Consider the following 26,656-nt stretch of genomic DNA (forward strand, 5'->3'; position numbering starts at 1 on the left):
GTATTTATTGAGCAGCTACTATGCATCAGAACTGTTCTTGATATATCTGGAAACAACCAGAGAGAAATCCCTGCCCTTGTGAAACATTCTGTTGGGAGGAGGGAGAGGGGCAGAATTAATTGATAAGTGTAATAAATGAAACCTGTTTTTCAGGGGGGATTCCCAACAAGTGGCCTTCCTGGGAACAAGGGACCCACATCCCAAACTGTGGCAGAGCATGTCTATCCCAGCTGGAGAAAATGGGACATAGACAGTGATTTCCTTGGGATGGGAGGGTGAGGTCACAGGAGCTGGTACTTGAAAGTTCCAGGGACTGAGCCATCTGGGTGCTTGTCCCGCTGATGCCCAAAACTTACTCTTTGACCCTGAGCAAGTCACTGAGTCGTTCATTTTTTGAGATGTGTGCTATGTGCTGAAGATACTTAGCGAGCTAGCAGAGGTTCCTGCCAGCCCCTCCCCCCGCCCCGGGTTTGACCTTGTAGTGAGGGAGTCAGGCAGGAAGTAAGTAGAATAACAGGAGAGAGAAAAGTGCTCTGAAGAAAATGAAACAGGATGACAGAGTGGAGAATGTCAGGGGGAGGGCAATCATGATCAGGGAGGGGCTTTGAAGAAGCTGTATTGGAGATGAGGCCTAAGGGACAAGAAGGAGCAGGGCTTCCAGAAAGAGGGCACTATAGGTGCTCTAAGTTCTGGAGGAGGGAGAACCCAGATGATTCTATGAACAGCCCACAGGTGCTGGCACATACCAGTCAGTGATGGCTAGCTGCTGTGACTATGTAAGGTTACTGATTATTTTGGAGACTAATAGTTGTACAACCAGTGTATGAAATGGGTGAAAAGGCAGAATACAAGTGTATCTACGCTGTGTTTTCAAACTCTGCGCATTTCCTGGCAGGGGTTGTGGGCGGGGGGGGGGGTCTTTCTTGTCAAATCTCCTGGCCTTGCCCTTGTCACCTGGTTGGTACAGCTAGTTACCCTTGTCCTGCAGGACGTCAGAGGTTGGCCAGAAGCGGAAGGCAGAGGAAGATGCAGCGCTGCAGGCTAAGAAGACCCGTGTGTCCGACCCCATTAGCAGCTCAGAGAGCTCAGAAGAGGAGGAGGAGGCAGAGGCCGAGACCGCCAAAGCCAGTACGAGTCCCACGCCCCGGGGGAGCCTCGGTCATTGGTGTTGGTGGGAGCTCAGCCCAGGGCCCTGCAGCTCTGGGGAACAGGCTTTTGGATATTGGGTTGTTCCAGGGGAGAGTCCACCTCCAGGTTCCCCTCCAGTGGGCCCTGGGAAGACCAGGACCTTCTAGAGAGAAGGTTGGAGGGCCCCACATACCTACTGCAGTATTTATTTGAACCCTTTCTCATGGCAGACGTTGTGTCCGAGGTACTGGGAATCCAGTGGTGAACAAAAACTTAGCTGGGCCCTTACAGCCTAACTTGGGGTACAACAGCCACATTTTTACAAGCCCCCAGGTGATTCTGACAAAGGTGGAAAGAAGCCTGCGTTTGTAGAAAAACCGCTGGAAAGATTGCAGAGAGGGCAGTTGGCAGGCACCTTTTCTGTGTCACCTGTGGCTGCTGGGGGAGCGGCTGGCTTTCCTGTTGTTTTGGACGCGTGCAAGTTAGCCCTGGAAGGCTGTCCCGGGCACTCTGGTTTCAGAGCATTGGCAGGGTTGACCCCGTGAGGCCTTCACAGCCCCTTCTCCCCAAGTCCTCCCGACAGTTTGTGTTTTAACCAACAGATTTTGACTCCACAGAGGAATCATCCTTTTTCTCTGCAAGGTTATTAGCTTTTGCTTACATAGAAGGTGATTTCTTGATTCTTAAATGTATTTTCTGATTGTAAAGGAAATACAGGATTCATTATGGATATGCAAATTTCTTGTTAAAAAGGCAGGAAAAAAAAATTACCCACATTTTTGCCACCTACGATTTGGCAAATTATTCTTCCATTTATTTTTCCTGAGTATGTTTTTAAAAATATTCAAGATCATATTAAATACATATCTTATATCTTCATCTTTTAAAATTATAAATGCAAAACAAGTCCACTTTGAACTATATGTAAGCATATGGAAGAAAAATGAGAGGTTTTCTATTCTACCCTGGATGGGTCCCTTTTACCCCCTGAATGCATCCTGGTGGGTAGCTTTAAAACTGTCCCTTGCGCATCTAGTCATACAGATAGCCGTGCATACATGCATGTCCACATCCACACACTATGTAAAAGCAAAAATTGTTCAATTTCATACTGACTGATATTTGATCTTAATGGATTTTTATTTCATGAATTTTTTCTATGATAAGGGAATCGTTGCAAGAAACACGCTGAAATGTTTGTGGGCAACATGATATAGTACTTGATGGGGAAGGGTACTGGAGAGGCCGGTTGACATCACACAGGCCACAAGCTGGCAATGGTTGGGACTGTGTGGTTCGCTGTACTTCCTCTGTACTTACAGATGTGTCTAAAAAAGAGAGGGAGATGGAGTTAAATGCCAGGAAGAGAGTCAGACCATGCCATTCATCTCAGCAGTGTCCCATGTCACAGCATACCCTAGAAATCTTACCCTGTCTGACATTTGGGGAGACAAGTTTCCTGCTGGAAGATCACCCAGAATCTGTAGGTCTCAACATCTCACCAGTTTCCGGTCTCATAGTTCAGCTCCTTTTCCCAATACAAACTGTTGAAATCCCGAGCAGCTTTCTCTGTGGACCAGGGGCTGGCTGCCTGACTGCTGCCCCTGTCCTGCTGAGTGACTCTCGGGGCTGCAACGTGGTAGCCTGTGGGGATGGCCCACCCTGAAGTCATGTGGTGCCTTCGAGGGGATCTGCAGCGGCACTGTGAGCCAGTGCTTCCTTTTCTGGGGTCTTCAGTGTCTCGTGCCATCAGGGAGTTGGGGCTCCATGGGGGATGCACACCCGTGGCTTTCGTGTTGCCCCGCTCTCCCGCTCCTGCTGGATGTGGCTCGTGCACCCCAGAGCTCTTTCCCACAAGTCTGGGCTCAGTCTCAGATGCTCAGGCCAGCGCCAGGCACAGCCATACCAATTGAATCGTTAGGTGAGCTGAAACCTGTTGGCTGTTCTTAAATGAGGAAAAAAAAGCTCATCTGGTTCATGCAGCAGGTGTCTGTGTCTTGCAGCCCCAAGACTGGCGCCCACCAACTCCTCGGTTCCGGGGGCAGTTGTGCCATCAGGCACGAAAGAAAAAGCCAGGGTGAGTAGGACCACCTCCAAGCTGTCGCCCTTTGGGAGTTACGTGCCCTGTAGGGGGACAGTCCCCTGTGTCAGAGAAGGATAGGGTTATGAGCAGTTACCCAACCTGGATTCAGTTCTGGGCCTTTATCACCAGCTGTGTGATCCTGGTGACTCCTTTACCTCTCTGGGCCTCAGTTTCCTTTTCTGTAAAATGGAGGTGATGCCCCACTGCTTTGGGCTGCTGGGCACATCATGCACCTGTAACAATTTCTTTCCTCCTTCATCCGTGCATTCACCTGTTCAGCCAACGGCCTGTTACTGATCCAGTTACTTTCCAGGCACCGTGGGAGGCAGTGGGGGCACCACAGTGAGTAAGACACCTGTGGGTCTGAAAGCTGGAAAACCATTTTCTAGACTGCAGCTCCTGAGAAGGTAGAATACTGTTGCTGGTAGTCCACAAAGCAGCATCACAGACGTGTAAAGCACACGTCCCTGAGATACCTGGAATGCCAACTACAGCACGAGGTAGTGAGGACGGCCGCAGCAGGCTGCCAGTTACCGCTTAGCCAGTAACTCCTGGGTCCCAAGAGCTGTAATTTGGTTTTCTCCGTGCCTCTGTGAGGGGAGGTACCGTTCTCAGCCCCATCTTAAAGGTGAAGAAACAGACCAAGGGAGGTAATCTGTCCGAACTCCTACGCCTGGGAAGCGGTCTGTGCTGGTCATTCACCAGGCCACACCCAGCGTGTCTGTCACCCCTGTCCTTTGTAGGCAAAGACCAAGAAGGCCGGCAAGGTAGTGAACTCCACACCGCATCCTGCCGCTGGGAAGGTAGTGGCCCACCTTCTGTCTGGGAGGTCACCTAAGAAGTCAGCAGGGCCTTCAGCGAATACCATCCTGGCCTCAGAAACTGAGGAGGAGGGCAGTGTCCAGGCCCTCAGAACCACGGCCAAGCCTGGTGAGCGTCCCCAACTTGTAGACGCCAAGCCCCCTGAGTTTGGGCTGGGGAGGCAGGCCCGGCACTGCTTTGTCAAGCTCTGGGACGTTCTGGAATTTAGAGGTCTGTCTCCATGGCAGTAAGGCCCCGCGCCGCCCCAATAAGGGAGGGTCTGCTGCAGGGACATGTCAGCTTTGCTAAGAGAGTTTGAGCAGCCCAGGTGATGGTGGAGCATTTTCTGGTTTATTGCTCTCAGCTGGGTACAGGGCCCACTGTGGAGGCTGAGGCTAAACCGAGGCCTGGGTTCGCTCCAGTTTCTCGTGTGAAATAGGCGTTTGCCCTGCCTGCCTCAGTGTGATGATGGAAGGAGATGCCCGGACTAGCAGACGGTGGCTTGTGTGTGGTAGGACCTAGCATGAGTCTTCCCGGGGTCACAGAGGTGTGGGCAACACAAGCATACGAGTGGCACGTGCCTCAGCTGTGGGGCTTCAAGGTAGGTGGGGCTGAAGGTCCGCACTCGGGAAGCAAGCACAGGCACCTGCGTCTCATTTCCTGGCCTGGCAGAGAGCCGGGGAGGGGAGTCCGGAAGGGCAGGCCCTCAGTCCTCTCCCGCTTCGTCCCCCAGGAATGGCATCGGCCAGCCAGGCTGACAGCTCCAGCGAGGAGACCTCCACCTCGAGCGATGAGACATATGTGGAGGTAATTGCCACCCGTCCTCGGGAGCTGCCTCTGCAAACCTCTAACCCTCCCAGGGGCCTGGCCGGGGCTTCGCACACCAGCGGGGCCAAATCAACCGAGCAAGTGTTTCAGGGTGACCGGGAGCTGGAAAGGCTGAGGCCTGGGGAACGGAGCCAGGTGCTGTCGTCACACCACGGGTGTGAAAAAGGTCTAGGGTTGTGGGGGAGAGACGCCGTCCAGTGTGTGAGACCAGGGAAGGCTTCCTGGGAGAGGTGGCACTGGAGCAGGGCCTTGACACACAGAGGATTCTCCAGGAAGGGATGTGGGGGCAGGGTTCAAGCAGAAAGAGCTGCATGAGCCCATGGGCAGGCGGGTGGCCGACCTGCGGTGTGGTCTGGGTGAGTTAGGCGAGGCTGCTGAGTGGTTCTGGGTGGATGCCAGGCCTGGGCGCTTGGTCAGAGACAGTCAGGTCTTGGTCTGTGGCCTCATCTCTGCTCTGAACTGTGACCCGGAAGTCCTTCCTTATTGTGCAGCTGGGCCTTGGGAATCTAGTGGCAGCACGAGGTGCGTGATTGCTGCTGCTATGGGGACGTGGGAGGTGGGGGGGTCCCGCAGAAGTCTGACCTCAGTGCTCATGGTTACTATAAAGGGAGAATGTAGAGAGCCCTGAGGGGCCGTAACAAAAATGTGAATGAGGTGAAAGTGCCTTAATTAAGAGGAGATCAGAGGTAGGCAGGGGGCCACATCCCTGGGGTGCCTGGAGTACTTCTCACCTCCTGCCTCACCCAGTAACCTGTGAAGGTGGAGACCTTCCTCCCATCCACTCCAGGCCTATCCTCTCCCCACGTCCATCCCCACTTTCAGGCGCTGGGTACAGCCATAAGAGCACCAGGCTCCCATTCCTACTTGGCCCTGGGAAACCAGCAGCCAAACACACAGCATTGGTGGGCCAGAGGCCAGCACAGGGCCCTGGCAGCAGCGAGGAGTTTGCGATTGAGGGGATGGCTGCCCCAGAAACCCAGGGTCAGGTGAAATCTACCTGATGACGGAGGTGGAGGTAGGGTACTGCCTGCCTTAGGAACGTCAGAATTTTAGAAGTCTACGAAAGAGCCCATGGAGGAAAGGAATGTGCCCAGGGTACCTCGGCAAGCCTGGCATTCAGATCCTGGCCTCCCAGCCCCTGGGAAGGCCACCATGATCGGATACCCCTGTAGTTGAAGGGGCAGATAGGGTGGGCCTTCTGGTTGAGAGAGGCTGCCCCTGTGTGCCAGGCAGCAGGAGAGCATAGTGGATGGGAGTTCTGCCCACAAGGCGACACAGACATGGGTTCTAGTCATGACTTTGCCCTTAGTGTTGGTCTTGAGTGACTTAACCTCCCTGAGCTTCTTGTCCTTTTCTGGAAAATGGGTGTAAAGATAGCATCTGACTTGGAGTTCTTTGAGAATTGGATGATGTTAGGAAAGGGCTTTGTAAACCATGAAACCTCTCATAGCCCTCAGAGGCAAAGATTATTATTTCTTCTCTAATTGCATCCTCTTGTTCCAGGTGAAACCTTCAGTAAAACCACCCCAGGTCAAAACCTCACCAGCCCCTGCCAAGGACTCCCTAGGGAGAGGGGCAGCCCCAACCCCTGGGAAGTCAGGGGATGTGACACCCCAAGTCAGAGGAGGTGCCCTGACCCTAGCCAGCAAGGCCAAGAAGCCAGAAGAGGACTCAGAGAGCAGTGAGGAGTCGTCTGAGAGTGAGGAGGGGGCCCCTTTGGAGCCGCCCCACCAGGTGAGTCCTGGGGGCAGACCACCCCTCGGCGTCCTCAGGTCCCCCGGAGGCTGCCGAATGGCTATATAAGGAGCACCTCGTCTCCTCTGCCAGATAAGACTCACCTTGGGGTTTGGGGAGCAGGAGATGGGGGTATGAAAACTGAAGGGCAAGGGCAGCTGGGCTTGTCAGTCCCCTATGGAAATTGCCTTCTTGTCTGAACCGCAGCCTGGAAGAGCTACTTCCCACAGGGTGGCCTTGCACCCTCCTCTCTGTCAGCAACTCCCCTTTACCTCAGTTTTCCTGTCTCGAGAATGGGATATGGCCAGCCGGTCCTATTGTGAAGGGACTTAAGTTTTAATTGCCTAGTCCTCTGGCTTCTTCGGCCAAGTCATGGCTTCTTAGCTAACAGGAATCTTTACCTTCCATCTGCCGGGACCCACTCCTCTGGGCTGGGTGGCCAAGACTCTGGGTGCATCTGAAGGGAAAGCAGAGGGGCTGGGAAGCTGTTGGAGTCGGAGAGCCAGGAGGAGGAAGCATCAGACAGTGGTGGTAAAAGGCCCCAAAGCTGGCCCGGTGAGGCCCAGGAGTGGAGGTCCCAGCCCAGGGCCGGATGGTAAAGGAGAGGTACAATAAGTAAAATAAAGTTCATCTTGCTGGGTGGTAACGAGGAAGGTAAGGGGGCGGGGGGCGGGCTGTAGGAAGGGTCATTAAAACAGCGGCTTAGGGAAGGCCTTACAGAGACGTTGCGGGCCTGAAGGAGCAATGCGGGGGTGTGTGCCACGTGGACATTTGGACAACGGTCGTTCTGCTGGGGAGCACGGCAAGTGCCCGGGCCCTGATGTGGCAGTGGGAGAGAGAATTGTGACCCGGAGTACAGTGGTCGACCACGCCAGCCGTGGAGCCTGTGCTCTCAGGGCTCACCCGCTGACGGGAGCCCAGCCAAGGGAGCCTGTCTCTGATGCCTGTGTGTGAGTGACTCCGGGAGTGGTGCAGGGGTGTCGGGGAGAACTGCCACGACGAACTGGTGTGTATCTCGGACCTAGAGGAGGAGGCAGCGGTGGCCAAGTGAGCTGGGCAAGGCTGCGAAGGCCCCGGGAGTGAGAGAGAAGCTGTCGGGCCGGGCCTGAGCCCCGGTCCAGGTGGAGAGTGAGAAGCACAGGGGGCTCTCGTGAGCCCCAGCTAAGGCCTAGGCTTCGTCCTGATGGCACACTGGAGGGTGAGGAGGGCAACAAAACCGCCCTTTCTCTCTTACTAGGCAAAGGCCTCGGAGAAAATTGTCCAGGCCAGGGCCGCCTCGGGCCCCGTTAAGGGGACCCCTGGGAAAGGGGCCACCCCAGCACCCCCTGGGAGGACAGGGCCTGCAGCTGCCCAGGCCAAGTCAGGGAAGCCAGAGGAGGATTCAGAGAGCAGCAGTGAGGAGGAGTCTGACAGCGAGGAGGAGCCGCCAGCTGCCAAGATGCCACTTCAGGTGAGGCCTGGGGAGGGAGAGTCCATGAAGCCCGTGCCCCTCCACAGGAGGCCTTCTGAGGACCGGTTCCGCTCTCTGTCTGCCAGGGCCCTAGACACGCTTGGAGCCCTACCCCTTCTCCCCTGCGGTGTGCGTGGCGTCCTTTGCCCTGTCCGGCCTCTTGTGTCTCCTCACGTCCACCCTTGTGCTCCCTCCTGATTCTGCTTGTCTCCCTCCAGGTGAAGCCTTCAGGGAAGACCCCCCAGGTCAAAGCTGCCGCAGCCTCTGCCAAGGAGTCCCCTAGGAAAGGGGCCCCTCCAGTGCCCCCTGGCAAGGCAGGGCCTACAGCTGCCCAGGCTCAGGTGGGGAAGGGGAAGGGGAAGGGGGAAGAAGACCCAGAGAGCAGCACTGAGGAGTCCGACAGCGAGGGGGAAGCGCCAGCAGCCGTGCCCCTAGCCACAAGCCCTGGTCAGGTGAGGCTGCAGGATGCCCCGCAACGGCGCGGTCTACCCCATTCTGGAGAGCCTGTCTGTCGGCTTGTCCCCCCCTTCCACACCTTGGGTCCCGTGCCCTGCATTTGCTCTCCTCACCTGGTCTTCCCTCACGGCTAGTCTCCTGTGGGCTCCTGCCCTGATCCTGTCTTTTGCTACTCCAGGCAAAGCCCTTGGGGCAAAACTCCCAGGTCAGAGCAGCCTCCGGTCCCGTGAAGGGGCCCCCTCAGAAGGCAGGGCCTGCAGCCACCCAAGCAGGGAAGCAGGAGGAGGACTCAGAGAGCAGCAGCGAGGAGGAGTCAGACAGCGAGGGGGAGGCGCCGGCCCAGGTGAGGCTCCTGCCTGTATGTTTCTTCCTTCCCCCTCAGTGTCAGGAGCCGCCCCCACCCACCCACACGCTGACTCTGTTTGCCCTCTTGGTTACTGGTGTCTCTGCACACAGCCATACTTTGTGCTCCCTCCCCTGATCCTGTGTGTCTCTCTCTGCAGGCAAAGTCCTCGGGGAAGATCATCCAGGTTACAGCTGCCTCACGTCCTGCCACGGGGCCCCCTCAGAAGGCAGGGCCTGCAGCCACCCAGGGCAAGGCCGAAAAGTGCAAGGACGAGTCAGAGAGCAGTGAGGAGGAGTCAGACAGTGAAGAGGAGGCGCCTGCAGCCGTGGCTCCAGCCCAGGTGGGCCCGGGAGGGGCTGTCCCACAGCCTGACCTGAGCCACTGGCACCCGTCGGCTCCCCAGGGAGCTGTGGGGAGGCGTGGCGGCGGGGCTCCGCCCCAGAACAGATGGGGGCTCTGAGCTCAGGCTCCTTCTTTAGCTTCTGACTTCTTCCTCTCAGGCAAAACCAGCTATGAAAACACCCCAGACCCAGGCCCCTCCAAAGAAGGGCACCCCCGTTACCCCTGCACCTGCCAAGGTTCCCCAGGTGCGAGTGGGCACGCCAGCTCCTTGGAAGGCAGGAGCCGCATCCTCTCCAGCCTGCGCCTCATCCCCAGCTCTGGCCAGGGGCGCCCAGAGGCCCGAGGCCTCTTCAAGCAGCGAGGAGTCGGAGAGTGAGGAGGAGACCACTCCTGCCCCACCAGCAGGACAGGTGAGGCCAAGTTGGTCTGGCAGATTCGGGGCTAGTCCTCTTGTCGCCCTTTGACCTCCTGAGATACGTGTCTCTTCCTTATCATTCCAGGCAAAGTCTGCGGGTAAAAGCGTCCCGGTGAAAGCTGCCTCTGCACCCACCAAGGGGTCCTCGGGCCAAGGGGCTGTCCCAGTACCCGCTGGGAAGGCAGGGCCTGCAATGGCCCCGGCTAAAGCTGAGGTGCAGGAAGATTCAGAGAGCAGTGAGGAGGAATCAGACAGTGAGGAGGTGACCGCAGCCCCAGCCCAGGTGAGGCCTGCGAAGATCCAGCCCATCCCGCCCACACCAGGGCCCGGGGCAGGGCTGAGGAGGGGCTTTTCTGGGCTGGGCTTGCCCCTGGCTGTGCAGAAGCCTCGAGAGCAGCCTCAACTCAGCCTGGTTCCCCACTTTTTACTCGGTCTCCTCCCCTGTCAGAGGTGCAGTCTCCCCCATGGCCTTCTCAGCTCCCATTGAGACTCCTTATGCCACCCGCAAGCTCTGTGGAGCGCTCCTCTGCCTGGTGCTGCCCTGTCTCCCTCAGGGAGTTCCCAGTCTAGCTGGGGGCGTGGATGTGCACACAGGCTAGTCCAGCATAATGTGATAAGGTGGAAGATAGATCATGTACCTGGGTTACAGCACTGCGGGTGGTAGCGTCTCGGGGTTTCCCCAGAGGGAAGGCCTCCTGGAGGAAGTGGCATTGGAATTGTAGGCTTGAAAGATCTGGCCAGGGGAAATGGAGTGTTCCAGGCACAGAAACCTGCCTGTGCCCGGAGGGTGGGAGAGTGCCTGGCCTGAGGGAGCTGCCCCGAGCAGAGCATTTTGGTGGGATCACTGGGGGAAATGATGCAGTGGCAGACAGAGCAGGGGGCTTGGAGCCAGACTGCCTGGGTTCAAGTCCTGGCCCCATTTCCTACCAATTGATTCCTACCTATCAGGGCCTTTACTGACTCTTCTGTAAATTGGAAATTAGCCGTCACAGGGTTGAGAATTTAATGAGCTCTCACCTACCGTACGCAGCAAGGGCCCTGTGCACACAGCAAGCTCACTCCTCTGCCTCCCTTAGGGTGGGCCAGGCTGATGGGGAACAGAATCAGGAGTCCCCTCCCAGCCTGGAAGAGTTGAGCTGGGAAAAGTGAAGATGGCTCACACCTCATGCTCACCCATGGCTTATTTGTAATTGTCGCTCTTTTTTTTCCTCCCCAATAACCACTCACAAATTAGTCATTTCTATTTTCCTTGTACCAGAGCACGTGTTTTCTATGGGATTTTCTTTTGTCCCCCTCTCACAGTTGCCTTGTGGGACCCAGGGTCCTGTGATTCCCCTGTGATTTGACAGGTGCGTGTGGGCCCTGTTGGAGTCCCAGCCCAGCAGCTCTTGTCCCGTTTCCACGCTGCAGACACATTCCAGACCAACGCCTGAAAAGTGTCACTGTGCCCATCGCCTAAGTATTTGTCTCCCCATCTGAACCTCCCACCAATACCATTAGATAGGTGTTCATTTGCTTTCGTTTCTGGAGGAGGAAATTAGAGCTTAGAAGAGTTGTTTGCTGACCAGCTTCAGCTCAGCAAGCCAATGAGGGTCAGCTGGGCCTGCACCCCAGCGTGCCCGCCTCAGAAGCCTTGGCCTTTTATGCTTCCTCCTGCTCCATTTTGGCCCAAACTTTTCCAACCACAGACATGATTATGTTGTGGGGCCTTACTTCCTCCCAAGGTGCAAAACAAAGCGGCTAATCCCTCTCTAGGGGCCCAGCTTTCTAGCCTGGTGCCCTGTCAGGAGATGGTGCCTTGCCTAATTTCAAGAGGCCTGAATTGCCCCCACTGAGACCAGCGGGTCTGATGGGAATCTTATCTGGAGGATAAGGCTAATTAAGCTCCTGTTACGGGGTTAGGAGGATTAAATGAAATAATACTTGTGTGGCCTCACTCTCAAAATGCTGTCTGTACATACTAAGTGGGTTCCACACTGCTCAGTGTAGCTGGGGTCAGAAGTGAGACACGTAGCTGCTGGTCTGCTCAGAGACCTCACACAGCTCAAAGGAAACCATCCATGTGAGAGCTGAGGTTCAAAATAATGTAACAAAGACAGGATTGGTTCTGGAAAACCAGATGTGCCAGAGACCAAGGAAGGAGGTGATTCTTGATTGAAATGCTATAGGAAGAGAGCCTTTGTGTGAGAAGGGTGGGAGAGCTGGTCAGTCAGAGTGTGAGGAATGGCTGCGTGAGTGGTAGAGTGCCTTTGGAGTCTGACCTTGCCTTGTATGTTGATCTTCCATCCTGTGATGACGTTTGCTTATCAATTTTCATGGCTTTTATAGATTCCCTAGGGTTTTTTATATATAGATCTTGTTGTCTGTGAATAAAGACAGCTTCACTTTTTCCTCTTCAATCTACACGGCTTTTATTTCTTTTTCTTGTCTTACTGCACTGGCTAGAACCTCCAGTACAGTGCTGAATAGCAGTGGTGAGAGCAGACACCTTTGCCTTGTTTTTAATTTAGGGCACAGCACTCAGTCTTTCACTGTTTAATAGGATGTCAGCTATAAATTTTTCAAAGATTCCCTTTATCAGGATGAGAAAGTTCTTTTCTTTTTCTTTTTTTAAAGATTTTATCTTTAATCTCTGCACCCTCATGGGGCTCGAATCCACAACCCCAAGGTCAAGAGTCACATGTTCTACTGACCAAGCCAGCCACGTGCCCCAAGCTCTTTTCTATTCCTAGTTTGTTGAGAGTTTTTATTAGTTGAATTTTTGTCAAATGCTTTTTTTTGTTGAAGTGATCTTACTGGTTTTTTCCTTTGTTCTATTAATGCAGTGTATTACGCTTAGTTGGTTTTCAGGTGTTAAATCAACCTTTTGTTTTTGTGATAAGTCCCACTTGGTCATGGTGTATACTCCTTTTTCTTGCCAGGTTTGGTTTGCTCATCATTTGTTAAGGGTTTTTGTGTTTATATCCATAAGGAATACTAGTCTATAGACTTCATGTGATGTCTTAGCCTGGCTTTGGTATTGCCCTGATAACTGGCCTCAGAAAATGAGTTGGGTGGTATTCTCTCCTTTGTGTTCTGAAGGTTTATGTTGGATTGGTATTATTTCTTCTTTAGTAGAATTCACCAATACAGCCATCTGGGCCTGTATTTTTTGTGTGTGGAAGATTTTTTGGTTTTTTAGTGTTTATTTTTGAGAGAGAGCATGCAAGCGGGGAAGAGGGGCAGAGAGAGCTGGGGACAGAGGATCCAAAGCCGGGTCTTCGGTGACAGCAGCGAGCCCAGTGTGGGGCTCAAACTCAAGAACTGTGAGATCATGACCTGAGCCGAAGTTGGACACTTAACCAACTGAGTCACCCAGGTGCCCTGAAGATTTTTAATTACTGAATCAATTTTGAAAATTGACTATTGGCCTATTCAGGTTTTCTTCCTTCTTGAGTCAGTTCTATTTTGTACCTTTTAGTGATTTTGTGCATAGTTTATAATTTCTGCCTTTCTAGAAACTTGTGTGTTTTCATCTCTATTGTCTAGTTTGGTGGCATAAATTTGTTCATAATATTCCCTATAATTCTTTTTAATTTCCATAATGTCTGTAGTGATGTCCTGCCTTCTTCCTAATTTTTGGTAATTTGTGTTTTCTATTTCTTGGTCAGCCTAGCTAAAGACTTACCAATTTTGTTGTTCTTTTCAAAGAAACAACTTGTGGTTCCATTGATTTATTTTGTGGTTTTTATTTCGTTAATTTCCACTCTGATGTGTGTGTGTGTATGTATGTATGTATGTACCTACCTATATTTTAAGAGAAAGTGGGGGGCAGGAGGGGCAGAGGGAGGAGAGAATCTTAAGAAGCCTCCACGCCCAGCAAGGAGGAGCCTGATACAGGCTTAATCTCACAACTGTGAGATCATGACTTGAGCTGAAATCAAGAGCTGGAGACTTAACCCCATCTGCTTTGATCTTTATTTTTATTACTCCTTCTTTTGGAGTAATTTGCGCTTCTCTTTCTAGCTTAAGATGTGCATTTATTTTTGAGAGTGCACAAGCGAGAGAAGGACAGAGAGAGGGACAGAGGATTTGAAGCAGGCTCTGTGCTGACAGCGAGCCTGATGTGGAGCTTGAACTCAGAAACCGTGAGTGAGATCATGACCTGAGCCAAAGTCAGAAGCTCAACCTACTGAGCCACCCAGGCACCCCAAGGCGGAATCTTAAATTGTTTATTGTATATCTTGTTTTTCTTTTTTCTTTTTCTTATTTTTTTAAAATTTATTCACGTATTTATTTGGAGAGAGTGCACACAAGAGGGTGGGGGGGCTGGTTAGGGAGAGAAAATCCTAAGCAGGCTAGTGGAACACACACATACCGCCCCCCCGCTCCCCACTGACATCATGAAGCCCTACACCCTACTCAGGACCCATCTCACAAAATATGAGATCATGACCTGAGCAGAAAAAAAGCAGTTGGAGGCCACCCGGGTCCTTCTCCTTTTTTTCTAATGTAAGTGTTTAATGCAGTGAATTTCCCTGTAAGGACTGCATTAACTTTATTCCATGAATTTTGAAATGTTGGGTTTTTTATTATTCTTTGACCCATGGGTTATTTAGAAGTGGGTTAATTTCCAAATATCTGGGACTGTGCAGATTACTTTTTGTGGTTGATTTCTATTTTGATCCCATTGTGGCTGGAGAACATATTTGGTATGATTTCAGCCCTTTTAAGTTTACTGAGACTTGTTAGGTCAACTTTGTCCTGGTGTCTTTTGTTTTCTTAAATGTATGTAAAATACATTACTCCCCTCAGGATGACTTTTTGGTGCTGATGAGCACCTTGACCTTTATCAGACACAGTCTGTGCTCTAGAGGGTTTTCTTTCTTGAAGTCCTGATTCTTAATTTTACTTGGTCTTGTGTGGATGAGGGAAGCTGGGCTGTGGGGGATGTCACTGATTAGGTGGCCTCTCTGAATGAGGCAGGGGCCTAGACAGGCTGTCAAATTCCTCATTCTACTTTACATCAACAGGCTTTGCTTTCATACTCTTACCAACAATTTCACAAAGATTTTATTCTTTGTTGCTCTCATCTCTCTAGTCTGTGTTTGCTTGGATACCCCAACAGGCTTTTTGGGGATCACCTGGATAGCCGCTAAGATTAGGTGAAATGGAAGAAACAACAGTGGTTTTCTATCTCGTTCTGCCATGCTGAGTGTCGGCTCCCACCTCATAGACTAAGATGGCTGCTTGAGCTCCAGCTGTTACCTCAGCATTTCTTCCAGTTGGGAGGAAGAAGACACATGTTTTTTGCATGTGTAAGGATGTCGAATCGTGTACTCAACTTCCATTCTGTTAGCCAGAAGTTAAATTCATGGCTGCCTAGCTGAAAAGGGGCCTGGAAAACACCTGTGCTCTGGGTAGGCTTGTACTTAACTAACATTAAGAAAAGTGCTCACGATAATAAGTTCACAGGAATGCTTATTATGTGCCAGGCACCATGTTAAACATTATGAATCTGTCATTTAATCCTCATAATAAACCTGTGGGTGGGCCTTGTTATGACCTCCATTTTACAGAGGAGGAAACTGAGGCCCAGTGAGGGCAATGATTTGCCCAGCTTCACACAGCCATTAAATGGAGGAACAAGAATCCAAGCTCGGGCCTCGGACTCCAGAATCCATGTTCTTGGCTAACCACCCTGCTGCACTTCACCTTGTCCGTTCTGTCATCCCTGTTTCTCCTTCTAGGTGAAGACCTCAGCGAAAACCCCACAGACCAAAGCCAACCCAGCTTCCACCAGAACAGCTTCAGCCAAAGGGGCAGCGTCTGCTCCCGGAAAAGTGGCCACTGCAGCAGCTCACGCCAAACAGGAGTCCCCGGCCAAGGCAAGGGGGACCAGAAGCCCCGGGAGGTGCCAGAGGTGGGGTGGAGAGGAGGACCAAGCAGTTGCCTCCTCCTGGACAAGGGCCCTGCGCGGGCGGAAGGGACTTCCGTACGGTCACATCATGGGTGGGGCTTAATCGAAGTGGAACCCTGTCATCGACTTCCTTCCCCAATACACTTACCTCTTCACGACTCAGGTAAAGCCAACAGCAAGAACACCCCAGAGCAATGCTGTCTCAGTGAGGGGCCAGGGGTCTGTGGCAGCTCTGGGGAAAGCAGTGGCCACGGCAGCCCAGGCCCAGCCGGGGCCAGTCGGGGGCCCACAGGAGGGCTCGGAGAGCAGTGAAGAGGAGTCAGACAGTGACGGGGGAGCCCTCGCTCAGGTGAGGCCCGGGGAGGACCGAGAGCAGCCCCGTGCTGTCCCTTTCACTCCCTCCCCTGACTCTGTTTCTCTCACTCCAGGCGAAGCCCTCGGGGAAGACCCCCCAGGTCAGAACTGCCTCAGCCCCTGGCAAGGGGTTCGCCAGGAAAGGGGCTGCAGCAGTCTCCCCCGGGAAGTCAGGAGCCGTGGCCACCCAGGCCAGGAAGCCAGAGGAGGACTCGGAGAGCAGCAGTGAGGAGGAGTCTGACAGTGAGGAGGAGGAGGAGGCGGCGGCACCAGCCCAGGTGAGGCCTAACGAGGAGGCGGCTGCCACGCGGGGCCTCTGAGCCACCGCCACCCACTCCTCGCTCAGAACTTGGGTTCGGGGCCAGATGAGGAACGAAGACCAGATCGAGGCTTGACTCCCGGATCCTTATCCCACCTGCTGTCTTCCATGTCTCTAGGTGAAACCTGCTGTAAACCCCCCCCAGAGCAAGGCCTCTCTGACGAAAGGTGTCGCAGGCACTCCTAAATCTACCAAGGCCCCCCCAGCACGAGTGGACACACCGGCCCCACAGAAGCCTAGGCCAACGACTCCTGCCAAGGTAAATGAGGCCAAGAATCCAGAGATGTCACAGGGAGTCTTGAGGAGGCTTGGACTGGGAGGCAGGTACCATGCGTCCCCTGGGGAGCTGGAGGGAGTCCCGTCTCTCACCTGGGCCCTCATGTGGGCGTGTACATCTCTCCACGGAGAGCTCATCTGGTGTGAAGCCTGGGGAGTAGAGAGAGGGAGGGAATGAGGAACCAACTTTTTTTTCCGGATGGTCTTCCTTCTGTTTGCAGAATGCAGCAGGAGCAGCTGTGTCCTGTAGAAGTCCAGGGGGACAAACTCCAGGACTTCTCGGGCTCAGACATGTGCTGGAAATGATGTACATAGGCCTGGTGGTCAGCATCGAGCCTCGGTGTCAGGAGAGACTGTAGCGGGTGGTGGCAGCCAGGGCAACCTGGAGAGCTCTTGCCCCATCTAGAAACACGGTCCCTGTCAGCTCCAGCAGCCAGTTGTGACCTTGTAGAAATGTACCCTTCAGGTGGCCAGATCTTTGTGTTGTTTTTTGTTCTTAATGTATGTTTATTTTTGAGAGAGACGGAGACAGAAGGCGAGTGGGTTGGGCAGAGACAGAGGGAGACACAGAATCCAAAGCAGGCTCCAGGCTCTGACCTGTCAGCACAGAGCCTGATGCGGGGCTCGAACTCATGACCATGAGATTATGACCTGAGCCAAAGTCAGATGCTTAACCGACTGCGCCACCCAGCTGCCCCAGATCTTCATTTCTTAAGGGGAATCGCTGTGCCAGGCTGAGCCCCATCCCCTCTTAGATTCCTGTTTTCTTCACGTGTAAAACAAGTACCAAGAAGTCTGTTGAGCACTCCTAGCACTGACTTCTGCCCTCAATGCATGAGACCAACTACGAGTGCCCTCTCTAGCTGGTAGACATAGAGGGATAAAAGATGTTGGCCCTGCCCTCAGTGGGACTTGTAGTCAGTAGAGCAAGATGAAGTGGCTGTATTATTGAGGAATATTCTGGTAGTGCTCTGTCCTATGGAACTGGGAGAACAGGTCTCTGAGAGGCCAAAAGAGATGATTGAGCAGAACTTGAAGGAAGACCAGGGGTTCACCAGACAAAAAAGTGGAGCTAGGCACTCTAGGGCCCGAGGGCAGGGGTTGCCAAGGGGAAAGGATGTGAAGTCAGGTGTGTTCCACAAAGGCCAGCCATCCTGTAGGCAATACTCACTTCTAGTTGCTTGTTACCAGTACCATTTTTGGGGGCCTCAGTGCCAGACTAAGACACAAGGGTCCCGGCCGTGTTTAGACATGCAGTATTTTGGTGTGTTTTTGTTTTTTAAGTTTCAAGTGGTTTCCTGTATCAGGACATCTGAATCTTCAGGAGAAAACCTAACTGCAAGAGCTTAAAGGGGATTGGCCATCTCCTATTTTTGGGTACAACGCTTTGGGGTAAAGCTGCTCTAAAGGTGGTTCATTCAGCTCGGCATCATTGGTAACCTCGATTTCTTACGCTCTACCTGCCTCATGGTCGGGGCAGGGCTGCAGCACCTCCAGAAAAGCTAGGAAGTCCCCCAGCTGACCTCCTTACCCCTTATCTCCTTGTCCAGATCTAGGACATGTACTTCCCCTGACCCAAAAAAAAAAAAAAAAAAAACCAACCCCAAACTGCTCATTGGTAAGGGTCTTGTGGTTCTGTGATTGGCTGGGAGAAAGGGCCACCCTCCTCAGAGCCTGGTGGGGGGCAGAGAGACTACCAGAGCAGAGTTGGGTTTCTGTTAGCAAGGAACACATGGGGGCATGGCAGTTGCAGCGTGGGTTGTAGCTGACCCATTTAAAGATTAGGAAGTGACACCATTTTCGGGATCTTCTAGTGTCTCTTGAGAAATTGGATTCGGGCAACCTAGGTGGCTCAGCCACTTTGGTGCTGGGCTGAGTAGTGAAGAGGGGCCTCTGCTCTGCCCTGGGCTCCCCTGAGCTGGTTTCCCCTGGTGCCTGCTCCTCTGGCCCCCCGACAGCAGCTTCTGCCCAGCCAGCCTTCCTCGTGTATGCCTGGCCTGGCAGGAGGGGATGGCAGCCTTGGGCCACCTCCAGCTGGCTCCTGCCTTTCCCTGGGGGTGTTACAGCCAGATGTGAGCTGTGCTGGGGCCGCTGGCTCACCTCTGCAACCTCATCCTGGGCTGCTCTGTCCTCATTCAGACGCCTGGCCAACAGCACTCCAGCCCTCAGCTTTTAGTGGGTCTGACTCGCACGTCCCTTTCAAGTCAGAGTACACTCGGGAAGGGGTGTTCGCAGAGTGGAAGCCTGTGTTTCCACTGGCTATGGGGCAGGCCAAGCCGGCAGCTGTCCTCCTGTGCGTGTAGTAAGGGGCCGTGCTGCCTTCCGTGGACAGCCAGCGTGTGTGAGGGTCATTGCTCACTGGCTGTGGTCCCCCTCAGCTAACACCTCTCCCCTACCCGTCTGCTTGTCCCCTCAGAAGGAGAGTGACTCCAAAACTGCCAGAAGCAAGACCCTGGCCCCAGCACGTCCAGAGAAGAATGCCAGAGGGTCCTCGGAGAGCAGTGGCGAGGAGCTCCCGGCCAGCCAGGTAGGCCTTGCCTTCTCTTTGAGACACTGCAGAGTCAGAACAGGGCAGTGGGCCTCGGGTGGGCGGAGTGGGGGCAAGGGCAGCTCTTTGCCATTTAAACGGCACTTCACAGATTCCTGGACTCTTCCCTCTGTTTTGATACATTCATTTTCACGGTAACTCCTGAGAGGTGGGCCACAGAGCACCCTTGAACATTAGGCCTCAGAGCCAGTGTAGGGTCAACACCAGCTCTCCCAGCCACCAGTTCCGTGACCACGGGCACACCTTAACCATTCTGAGGCCCAGACGTTTCCACTGGAAGCAGGCAGAGTAACAGTCCCCCTCCTGCGTCTGTGCTCTGCTGTAGGAGGGCACGTGCTTTTGCCCATTTGCTGTGTCAGGAGTCAGAGCCCAGTGAGTTGAAGTCAATTCCTCAGATACCCATGACCCATAAGAAGCCAAGGCAGAGGTAGACACCGGCCCCCTGCCTCCCTGTGTCTCTGCTTTGTGTGTGGCCCTGGGAGCCTTCCCCACGGGGTTTGTCTGAAGCCAGGGGGCAGACCGTGCTGGCGCACCTGTGGCACACGTTCACGTGCTCTGCTGCACCCCAAGCCCTCCCCAGCTGCACCCCTGAGGTTGGGACCAAGCCCCCCGGGTCTCCCCAGCTTCCTAAGTCTACAAGACTGGTGTTCAAACCTGTGTGAACCCCAGCCTTTCTAGCAATTTCTAAAATTGCCCTTTGTCCTCTAGCCCCAAGTGCCTAGAAGCTTCTGCCAGGTCCCCTCAGGGACGCAAGTCCTCCAGTTACCAGATGAGTGGGGTCTCCTTAACCGTCTCCCGCACATACCATACCATGTACTGACCACTCCATCAGCAAGTTCACATGTGCTTGCACACCCCGAGTGGTGGGGCACGGGGTTCACTGCCTTTCTCTTCTCGGTAGCAAGGATTATAAAAATCCTGATGAATGGCTACATCCGACGTTGTTGGTCACTGTGTGTGTGCCAAGCACTGTGCTAAACGCCATACTTCGTTATTCTGTGTAATTCCTACAACAGCCCTGTGAGGGTAGGTCCCTCTTTTATTCCCATTTTAAGGAGGAAGGAATGAGGCTCAGAGAAGTCGAGCTACCTACCCCAGCATCACACGGCCAGTGCCAAGTGGACAGACCTGGCGTTTGAACCCAGGCCGTCCGGGCTCTGCCCAATGCCCAGCACTGCCTCCCCACTCCTCTCCAGGGAAGGAGGAAGGCGGTTCAGCATTGCCCTCTAGCTCTCCATGGCACCCTTACGAGGCCGCCTTCTCTGTGCCTTCTCTGCTCCGGATCGGGACAGCTGGGAGGGAGGGGGCTGCCTCGCCCTCCTCTGCGGGGGCGGACTAACACAATTACCATGAACATCACGCTTAAACTGAACCATTTAATTGGTACGTTAGTCCTGAAGATTCTGGAGTCCCTGTTAAAAAAGAAGGACAAAAGTTGACATTTTGCGCGTTTCCCTAGGATTCAGGGAAGACGGCACAGCCTGGGGAAGCCGCAGCCTCCTCCTGACTGGGGGTTTTTAGCGCCTCCGTCCTCAGCGCGCTGTGATTATTATCATTATTATGCATTTGTCAAGCACTTCTCTATTGACAAGTTTCACTCTGTCTTTATTATTAGCCCATCAGTGGGGAAAAGGGATCGGTGCCAGGGTAGTGGGCAGAGCCTCAGGCTGGGAGGTGGGGAGGGGATTGTGACTCCATTCCCAGGCTCCCTCACTGTGCCTCAGTCTCCCCACCTGCAAGGATGGGCTCCAGCCTCTTTCTCTGAGAGGAATTCCTGGGGGTGGTCTGTGGCTCAGCCCTGTGGTGCTGGCAATTGCTAACCCCAGGCCAGGGTCTGTGCTAGGTCTGGGGAGGCACTGTATTAAGAAGACATAAGCCCTGCCTTCAGAGTTTCAGGTGGAGTCAGAGAACAAGGCCTGTAAGGAGCTAAATTAGGGCATTAAGTGGGAGCCCTGGCATGGTTCGTCCTGGAAGGAGCTCCTGTCTGGTGCCTGGAGAACTAACTTCCAGTACGGCTCTGGCACAGTTTGCTGGTCACCCTGAGTGAGGCCACTTGCCCTCTCTTGAGCCTCAGCCTTCTCGGCCCATGGGGTGACATTCCCTGGGGGCTGGTGAACCACCGAAGCTCCAGGCTCCTCCTTGGAGGGTGGGATTTCCTGGCCCCTTAGGGCAGGGCTGACCCAGGACCTGTTAACTAGCCCCAGGCAGTTCTCTGAGGCTCTTGGGGTGCTTTCTTGGCTCTGTTCTCCCCTGCCCACCGCCCCCCCGCGGGGTTAACAGCCTGGGCTAGTCGGCCCCCTCCCCCACTCTGCCGCAGACTGGAATGAGGGCACAGTTGGAGAGCTCAGCTCTGACAGAAGATCCCCAGGTTTGCTTCTGCAGTGGGAAGGGAGTCCCTGCATTCCCTCTGGGACCTTGGTGCCCACAGGGCGGCCCAGCCTAATGTTCAGGCTGCCTCAGCTTCCAGTGAGTCTTTGACTGTCACCTCTGTATGTGTATCCTGTGCTTTGCAGTTTCCAAAGCGAATCAGAGCCCCTCTGGTGAGCAAGCCCAGGCTGGGATTACTAATAGCCCTTTCAACAGGTGGGAAACTGAGGCCCACGAAGCTCAGGGGTTGGGCCACATGGTGAAGTCTGGCAGAGGGAGGATCAGAGGCGGGTTTCCCCTCATCTGTGGGTTGCATGACCCACCTTTTCAACTATCCACTGCCACTGGACTACTGTCGTGTCCCTGCCCTCCGAGCCAGGCCCCCTGCGCCGCCCCCGGCCCAGAGGCCATGTGGGCAGGTGGAGCAGGGAGGAGGAGGCGTTTGCTGCCGAGCTGCTTTTAACATCCCAGACGCTATTGTTTGCCTTGGTGCGTTCGGTGCCTCTCTTCATCCCCGACAATCTGTTCTTCTGTCTTCTCACATATATATAGATCCCCCCTCCCTCAACTGTAAGCCTTCTCCCACTTTCCATCCTTCTCTCTTTCATCATGTGGGAAGGCAGGCTCTGGAAGTGGCAGATCAGAGCAGCCGCGGGGGAGGCTGTTTGGCAAGGGTAGGAAGGGCCCCAGCCCAGCAAAGCTTCCACCCTCCACGGTTACCCCTCTGCTTTACTTTTCACGGTGCCTCTCCCACTGCCCCCCTGCGCCCTGGAGGTGGGCAAGACTGGGCCCTAGACGTCGGCCTTGGGCAACTTCCTCCTGCTGCTCCTGCTTCCTGTGTTTCCCCCCAGGCCAGACAGGGAGTGGAGCTCAGACCGAGTCTGACCCGAGGGTGGAAGGTGGGCTCATCTGGCGGCCTGACTCCTGGCTCCATGCGTGCGACGTGCGCGTGCGAGCGGTGGGCATATCCACTGGAGCTGTGACCCCAGCCTGGTCCGCGGGATCCCGAGGAGCTGCTGCTTTCTCTTGTCTTTTGCTGTCTCGCTGGAAGATGGAAAGCCTGCCCAAAGATAGAACAGCATCAAAGAACCCCCACGTGTCTTCCCCAGCCTCAGCGGGTCTGCATTCGTGACCAGGCTCGCTTCACGCAAACCCTCCGCTCCTTCCCCAGTACCCCGGCTTCCTTTTTTTTAAAGGACAGCCACCATCCAACGTCACCCCTGAGAAGCTGACCCACAAAGTCAGTGTCTCCATTTCCCGGATTGTCTCATGAGTAATACTCTTTACATCTGGTGTGTTCCATGGAGTCCCTTAGGTCTTAATGTGTTGGGTATTTCCCCCGTGCGGTTTGTTTGTTGAAGACATTGGCTCTGTGTCGCTGGGGTGGGGGCAGCTCGATGATGCACAACTCCTCAGGTGAATGTGTGTTAGGGCCCAGGCAGCCAAGGGGCGTGGTGCTTAGAGCACCCTGCTGGGCGGGCATCTGGCCCTGGCTGTGTTTCTGTTAAGCTGTGCGCCCTTGGGCAGTTCTTTTCTCCTCTCTAAGCTTAGTTTTCTCACCTGTACAATGGAGCTTCTGCTGCTGACCTCAGGGGTTCCTGTGAAGGTCCAATGGGCTCCTATTGAGCTGTGAGGTACTGTGCAGGTCTTAGCAGGTGCATGGCCTGAGGGTGAGCCGGGAGTGCCCTGGGCGGCTGGAATGGCCTCTGCCTTCCCAGCGGCCCTGAGCTCTCTGGACCCCTTGCCCTGTAAACCCCCACCCAACTTCCCCTTTGCCTGGCCAAGCCTTTAATCACTCGGGGGGTATGTTTTGTTTTTGTTTTTCAAGGTGATTAAACCCCCTCTGATTTTTGTCGACCCTAATCGTAGTCCAGCTGGCCCAGCTGCTACCGCCACACAAGCCCCAGCTGCAAACACCCCGAGGAAGGCCCGGGCCTCGGAGAGCACAGCCAGGAGCTCCTCCTCTGAGAGCGAGGATGAGGATGTGATCCCTGCTACGCAGTGCTCCATTCCCGGTGAGCACAGGCCTGTAATGCAGGGCTGACTCCCCTGCCACACCTGCCAGGCTCACCTGGGAGGGACCGCCGGCACATAACATACGTGCACACGCATGCACCAGCCAGCACATCCACACGCACAGACCCCATCGAGGCCCGGAGGGGAGAGGATGCTGACAGAGTCAACACAGCATGTTGCTCAGGCGGGGCTTGGTTCATCCCTATAAGGAACTACCTCCGATCTCCATTTCTGGAGGAGTATTTGCCATGACTTCTGTGTGCCGACTCCAAGGGGTGGAACCCACGCTAGTGGCTAGGAGCTGCAGAACAACTTTGTACATAATCTAAGGAAGGGCTTTGTAGTGAATGACGGCCTGAACAGGGCGAATGGTAGTGAGCCTCCTGTTCTTGCTCGTATGTAAGGAGGGTTAGGTGATCCCCAGCCAACCGTTGTAGGCAAGGATTGCATCTGTCAGGGGGAGATAGTGCCATATCTGGGGTTTCTTTTACTTCTGAGAATCTGTGGTATGACCGACGACATCAGGAAAGTGGTTAATATTGTAATGCTTTTTGTGAAGATAGTAATAATACCTGATCTTGGTAGGCTAATTAAACACAGAGCAGCACAAAAGAAAGAGTGTCCCTGTAACCCCACTGTCTGGAATAATTGTTGATGTTTTATAGCTGTTAACTTTACAAAAACTTAAGCTTTGTATGTGTTTTTGTAAAGTGAGATCATACTGTATGTTACTGTATGTATGTATGTATGTCAGGAATTTTTATATATTTTGACGTTACGTATTTACCATGGGATGCCTGCTGGCCACAAGGCAGTCCCTTGGGTGGACTTAGCCTAGTTTACGTAGGCAGGGCCATACTAGAGGGAGCGAAAGGTTTTGTCTGGGGGCTCTGGGACTAGCACGAATGGTGCTATGGTGAACACGTGGACCTGAGCCATTGCGGATGACCGTGCTATTGTTGAGACTCTTCTAAATGCACAGAGTCCCATTTGGTACCGGTGCTCCCCACCATTACTCAAAGTAGTGGCCTGGCCAGCTGAGGGGAGCATCGTCGAAGACAGAAGAATGGGAAGGGGCAAAGGGAAATCCTGGGGTCACTGCCACAGCACCCTGAGCTTGTAACGTGAGATGGTGACAGCTCCTCCGTGCAAGACTGAGGGAGGGCATTACACAGGCTTCTGCGGATGACATGAGCCCTGGGCCAGGTCCCCAGGCTGATATCAGGGATCGCTCTTGCGTGCACTGACTTACATCCTGCTCCGCTCCGTCTCAGCCACTAGAACAAACGCGACCACGCTCGTGGCCCACCCAAGGCCCGCTGTCAGAGCCAGCAGCAGTGAGGCGTCCGGTCGGGTGTCGGAAGGCAAGAAACAGGAGGCACCGGTCGCTCAGGTACCTGGCAGGCGAGGGAGAGGGAGGGCTGTGCAGGCCAGCAGGGGTGAGGGGCCCTCTGTCCCCTCGGTACCCGCACATGCTGCTGGGTGGGACTGCCATTGCTTTTGTCCACCGCCCCCCCCCTCGGCCCTGACCGGGTTCCTGGATTCCTTTGAGCTAGGAGGAAGCGTCGTCCGAAGCACGGTGTCCGGGCCGAGCTGGCGCTGCCCCGCGCACCCCTCGGCAGCCGTTCCGGCTCGGCTGTGCTTTTGGTTTCTTTTTCTCTCTCAGTTTGGAATTGCCGGGAACAAACCTTGCACTTTTGTAGCGTGGATAGCGGTGACTTCCTAGCTTTCACCACTTTTAGTGCATTTCTCTTGGGTCTTTGCCTAAATCCAGAAGCCTGAGCAGGGTAGAGTTAATGGCTCGCTGTTCAAACAACGGAGCTGAGTGCTGCCCTTCAACAAGACAGTTGAGATTTGTCCAGGATTATTCAGGGCCCGAACCCAGGTCTCCTCACAGCCGGTCCATTGCTCCTGGGGCCATAGCGGTTAGTTTTTCTGTCCCGTTGCGCCTCATCCCTTCTGAGAGGGCAGGAGGGAGCACGGGTGTTGGGTGGGTGGCTGGGCTGTGGTCACTGCACCCAACAGCCTGCACCCATTTGGCCGTTCAGCCAGCAGATGGTGCCAGGCACTGGGGATGCAGCAGGAAGAAGGCAGGGAGCATCCCTACCCTCACAGGCCATCAAACGAGGACGCCAGAAAATAAAAGTACTCACCAACTGGTGGGTGCTTGAAGGAAAGAATATAAGCTAGAGAACAATGGGATGGGCCGCTTTAGGAAGGATCAACAGGACTGGCCTCCCCAAGGAGGCTAGAGAAGCAGGCGAGCCAGGGAGTTCTCCAGCCAGGGAAACACAGGTGCTGGGACCCTCAGGGGAGGTGCTTGGGGGTAAGAGACGGAGGAAGCAGTAAGGCGAGAGGGGCCGGTCCGGACAGGCCATGGTGGGGGACACGCGGCAGCAGAGGGGGCCTGGAGGTTTTCAGGGGGAGCCCTGCCCAGCTCTCTTCCAGTTCTCTCTCCCCGACTGCTGGCGCATGTGGGAAGCAGGAGCGGCAGGCACCAGGGAGACTTTGAGGAGGCTGTTGCAGCCACCCAGCTAGAGACTTGTCCGTTGTGAAGGCTTCGGATTGGGTTGGGGGACTTTGGGTAGGGGCCCAGCTGCTTCCGACCCCTGGGCTAGAAGCCTTTGGATCCTCTGAGAACGATACGATTAGCTTATAACCTGAAGCCTGGCCCCATTTTCTGCCCACATGGTGGCATTGCCCCTTTGACTGTCCCTCAGTCCCCCACTCCAGCCCCATGGCTCCTTGTGCGGTTACAGGTCCCCTCCCGTGCCAGCCAGTATCTGTCCAGGGCACGGCATAGATGGCATCCTAAGAACTTGGGAGTCTCAGGGCTGCCTGTGGCTGTCCACAGGTGACAAAGAGGAATCCTGCTCACCTCCCGCTGACTCAGGCCGCCCTGAAGGTCCTTGCCCAGAAAGCCAGTGAGGCCCAGCCTCCTGCTGCCAGGACCCCGTCTTCAAGTGGGGTGAGCTGGGGGAGCCGGGTGGTGTTGGGGCCAGGCCCCACCCTGGAGGGGACAGTGATGAACAATTACAGAGCGCAGAAGGGAGGGCCCAGGAAGGGGCCCGAGTCCCAGGGCCAGCATTTGCCTGCTGTGTGACTGTGACGTGTACACTTGTCTCGTCCCCATACCCCGCACTCTCTGCTCCCTGGTCTGAGCATCTGTGGGAGGGCTGAGGCCTGGGTGCAAAGCAGCTAACAGTCGCCTAGCTGTAGGGAAACTGGGTGTTCAGGAGGCACCAAGACTTATTTCCCTTCTTTTTTTTCCTTCCACTCTCTTTTTTCACCAAA

The 26,656-nt window shown here is 54.4% G+C and overlaps 1 protein-coding gene across 8 annotated transcripts in view; it reads left to right on the forward strand.

Moving 5' to 3' along the window:
• TCOF1 (treacle ribosome biogenesis factor 1) overlaps positions 1 to 26,656 on the forward strand; it is a 37,930-nt gene that overhangs the window by 4,647 nt on the left and 6,627 nt on the right. For 3 of the 8 annotated variants that reach the window (XM_060634697.2, XM_060634696.2, XM_060634698.2), the window contains exons 3-21: positions 989 to 1,128; positions 3,132 to 3,205; positions 3,955 to 4,141; positions 4,746 to 4,819; positions 6,344 to 6,574; positions 7,812 to 8,024; positions 8,243 to 8,476; positions 8,659 to 8,823; positions 8,984 to 9,166; positions 9,327 to 9,578; positions 9,669 to 9,866; positions 15,313 to 15,450; positions 15,646 to 15,831; positions 15,911 to 16,114; positions 16,274 to 16,414; positions 18,848 to 18,958; positions 23,175 to 23,361; positions 24,637 to 24,755; positions 26,217 to 26,330. In XM_060634697.2, coding sequence (XP_060490680.1) covers positions 989 to 1,128; positions 3,132 to 3,205; positions 3,955 to 4,141; positions 4,746 to 4,819; positions 6,344 to 6,574; positions 7,812 to 8,024; positions 8,243 to 8,476; positions 8,659 to 8,823; positions 8,984 to 9,166; positions 9,327 to 9,578; positions 9,669 to 9,866; positions 15,313 to 15,450; positions 15,646 to 15,831; positions 15,911 to 16,114; positions 16,274 to 16,414; positions 18,848 to 18,958; positions 23,175 to 23,361; positions 24,637 to 24,755; positions 26,217 to 26,330 — 3,151 coding nt within the window. Of the gene's footprint in view, positions 1 to 988; positions 1,129 to 3,131; positions 3,206 to 3,954; positions 4,142 to 4,745; positions 4,820 to 6,343; positions 6,575 to 7,811; positions 8,025 to 8,242; positions 8,477 to 8,658; positions 8,824 to 8,983; positions 9,167 to 9,326; positions 9,579 to 9,668; positions 9,867 to 15,312; positions 15,451 to 15,645; positions 15,832 to 15,910; positions 16,115 to 16,273; positions 16,415 to 18,847; positions 18,959 to 23,174; positions 23,362 to 24,636; positions 24,756 to 26,216; positions 26,331 to 26,656 lie in introns of those variants that run through there. The other 5 variants (XM_060634700.2, XM_060634701.2, XM_060634699.2 and 2 more) reach the window with 4 other exon arrangements.

Source organism: Panthera onca, chromosome A1 (genome assembly GCF_046562875.1).
Source record: "Panthera onca isolate mPanOnc1 chromosome A1, mPanOnc1 haplotype 2, whole genome shotgun sequence".
Taxonomy (NCBI): domain Eukaryota; kingdom Metazoa; phylum Chordata; class Mammalia; order Carnivora; family Felidae; genus Panthera; species Panthera onca.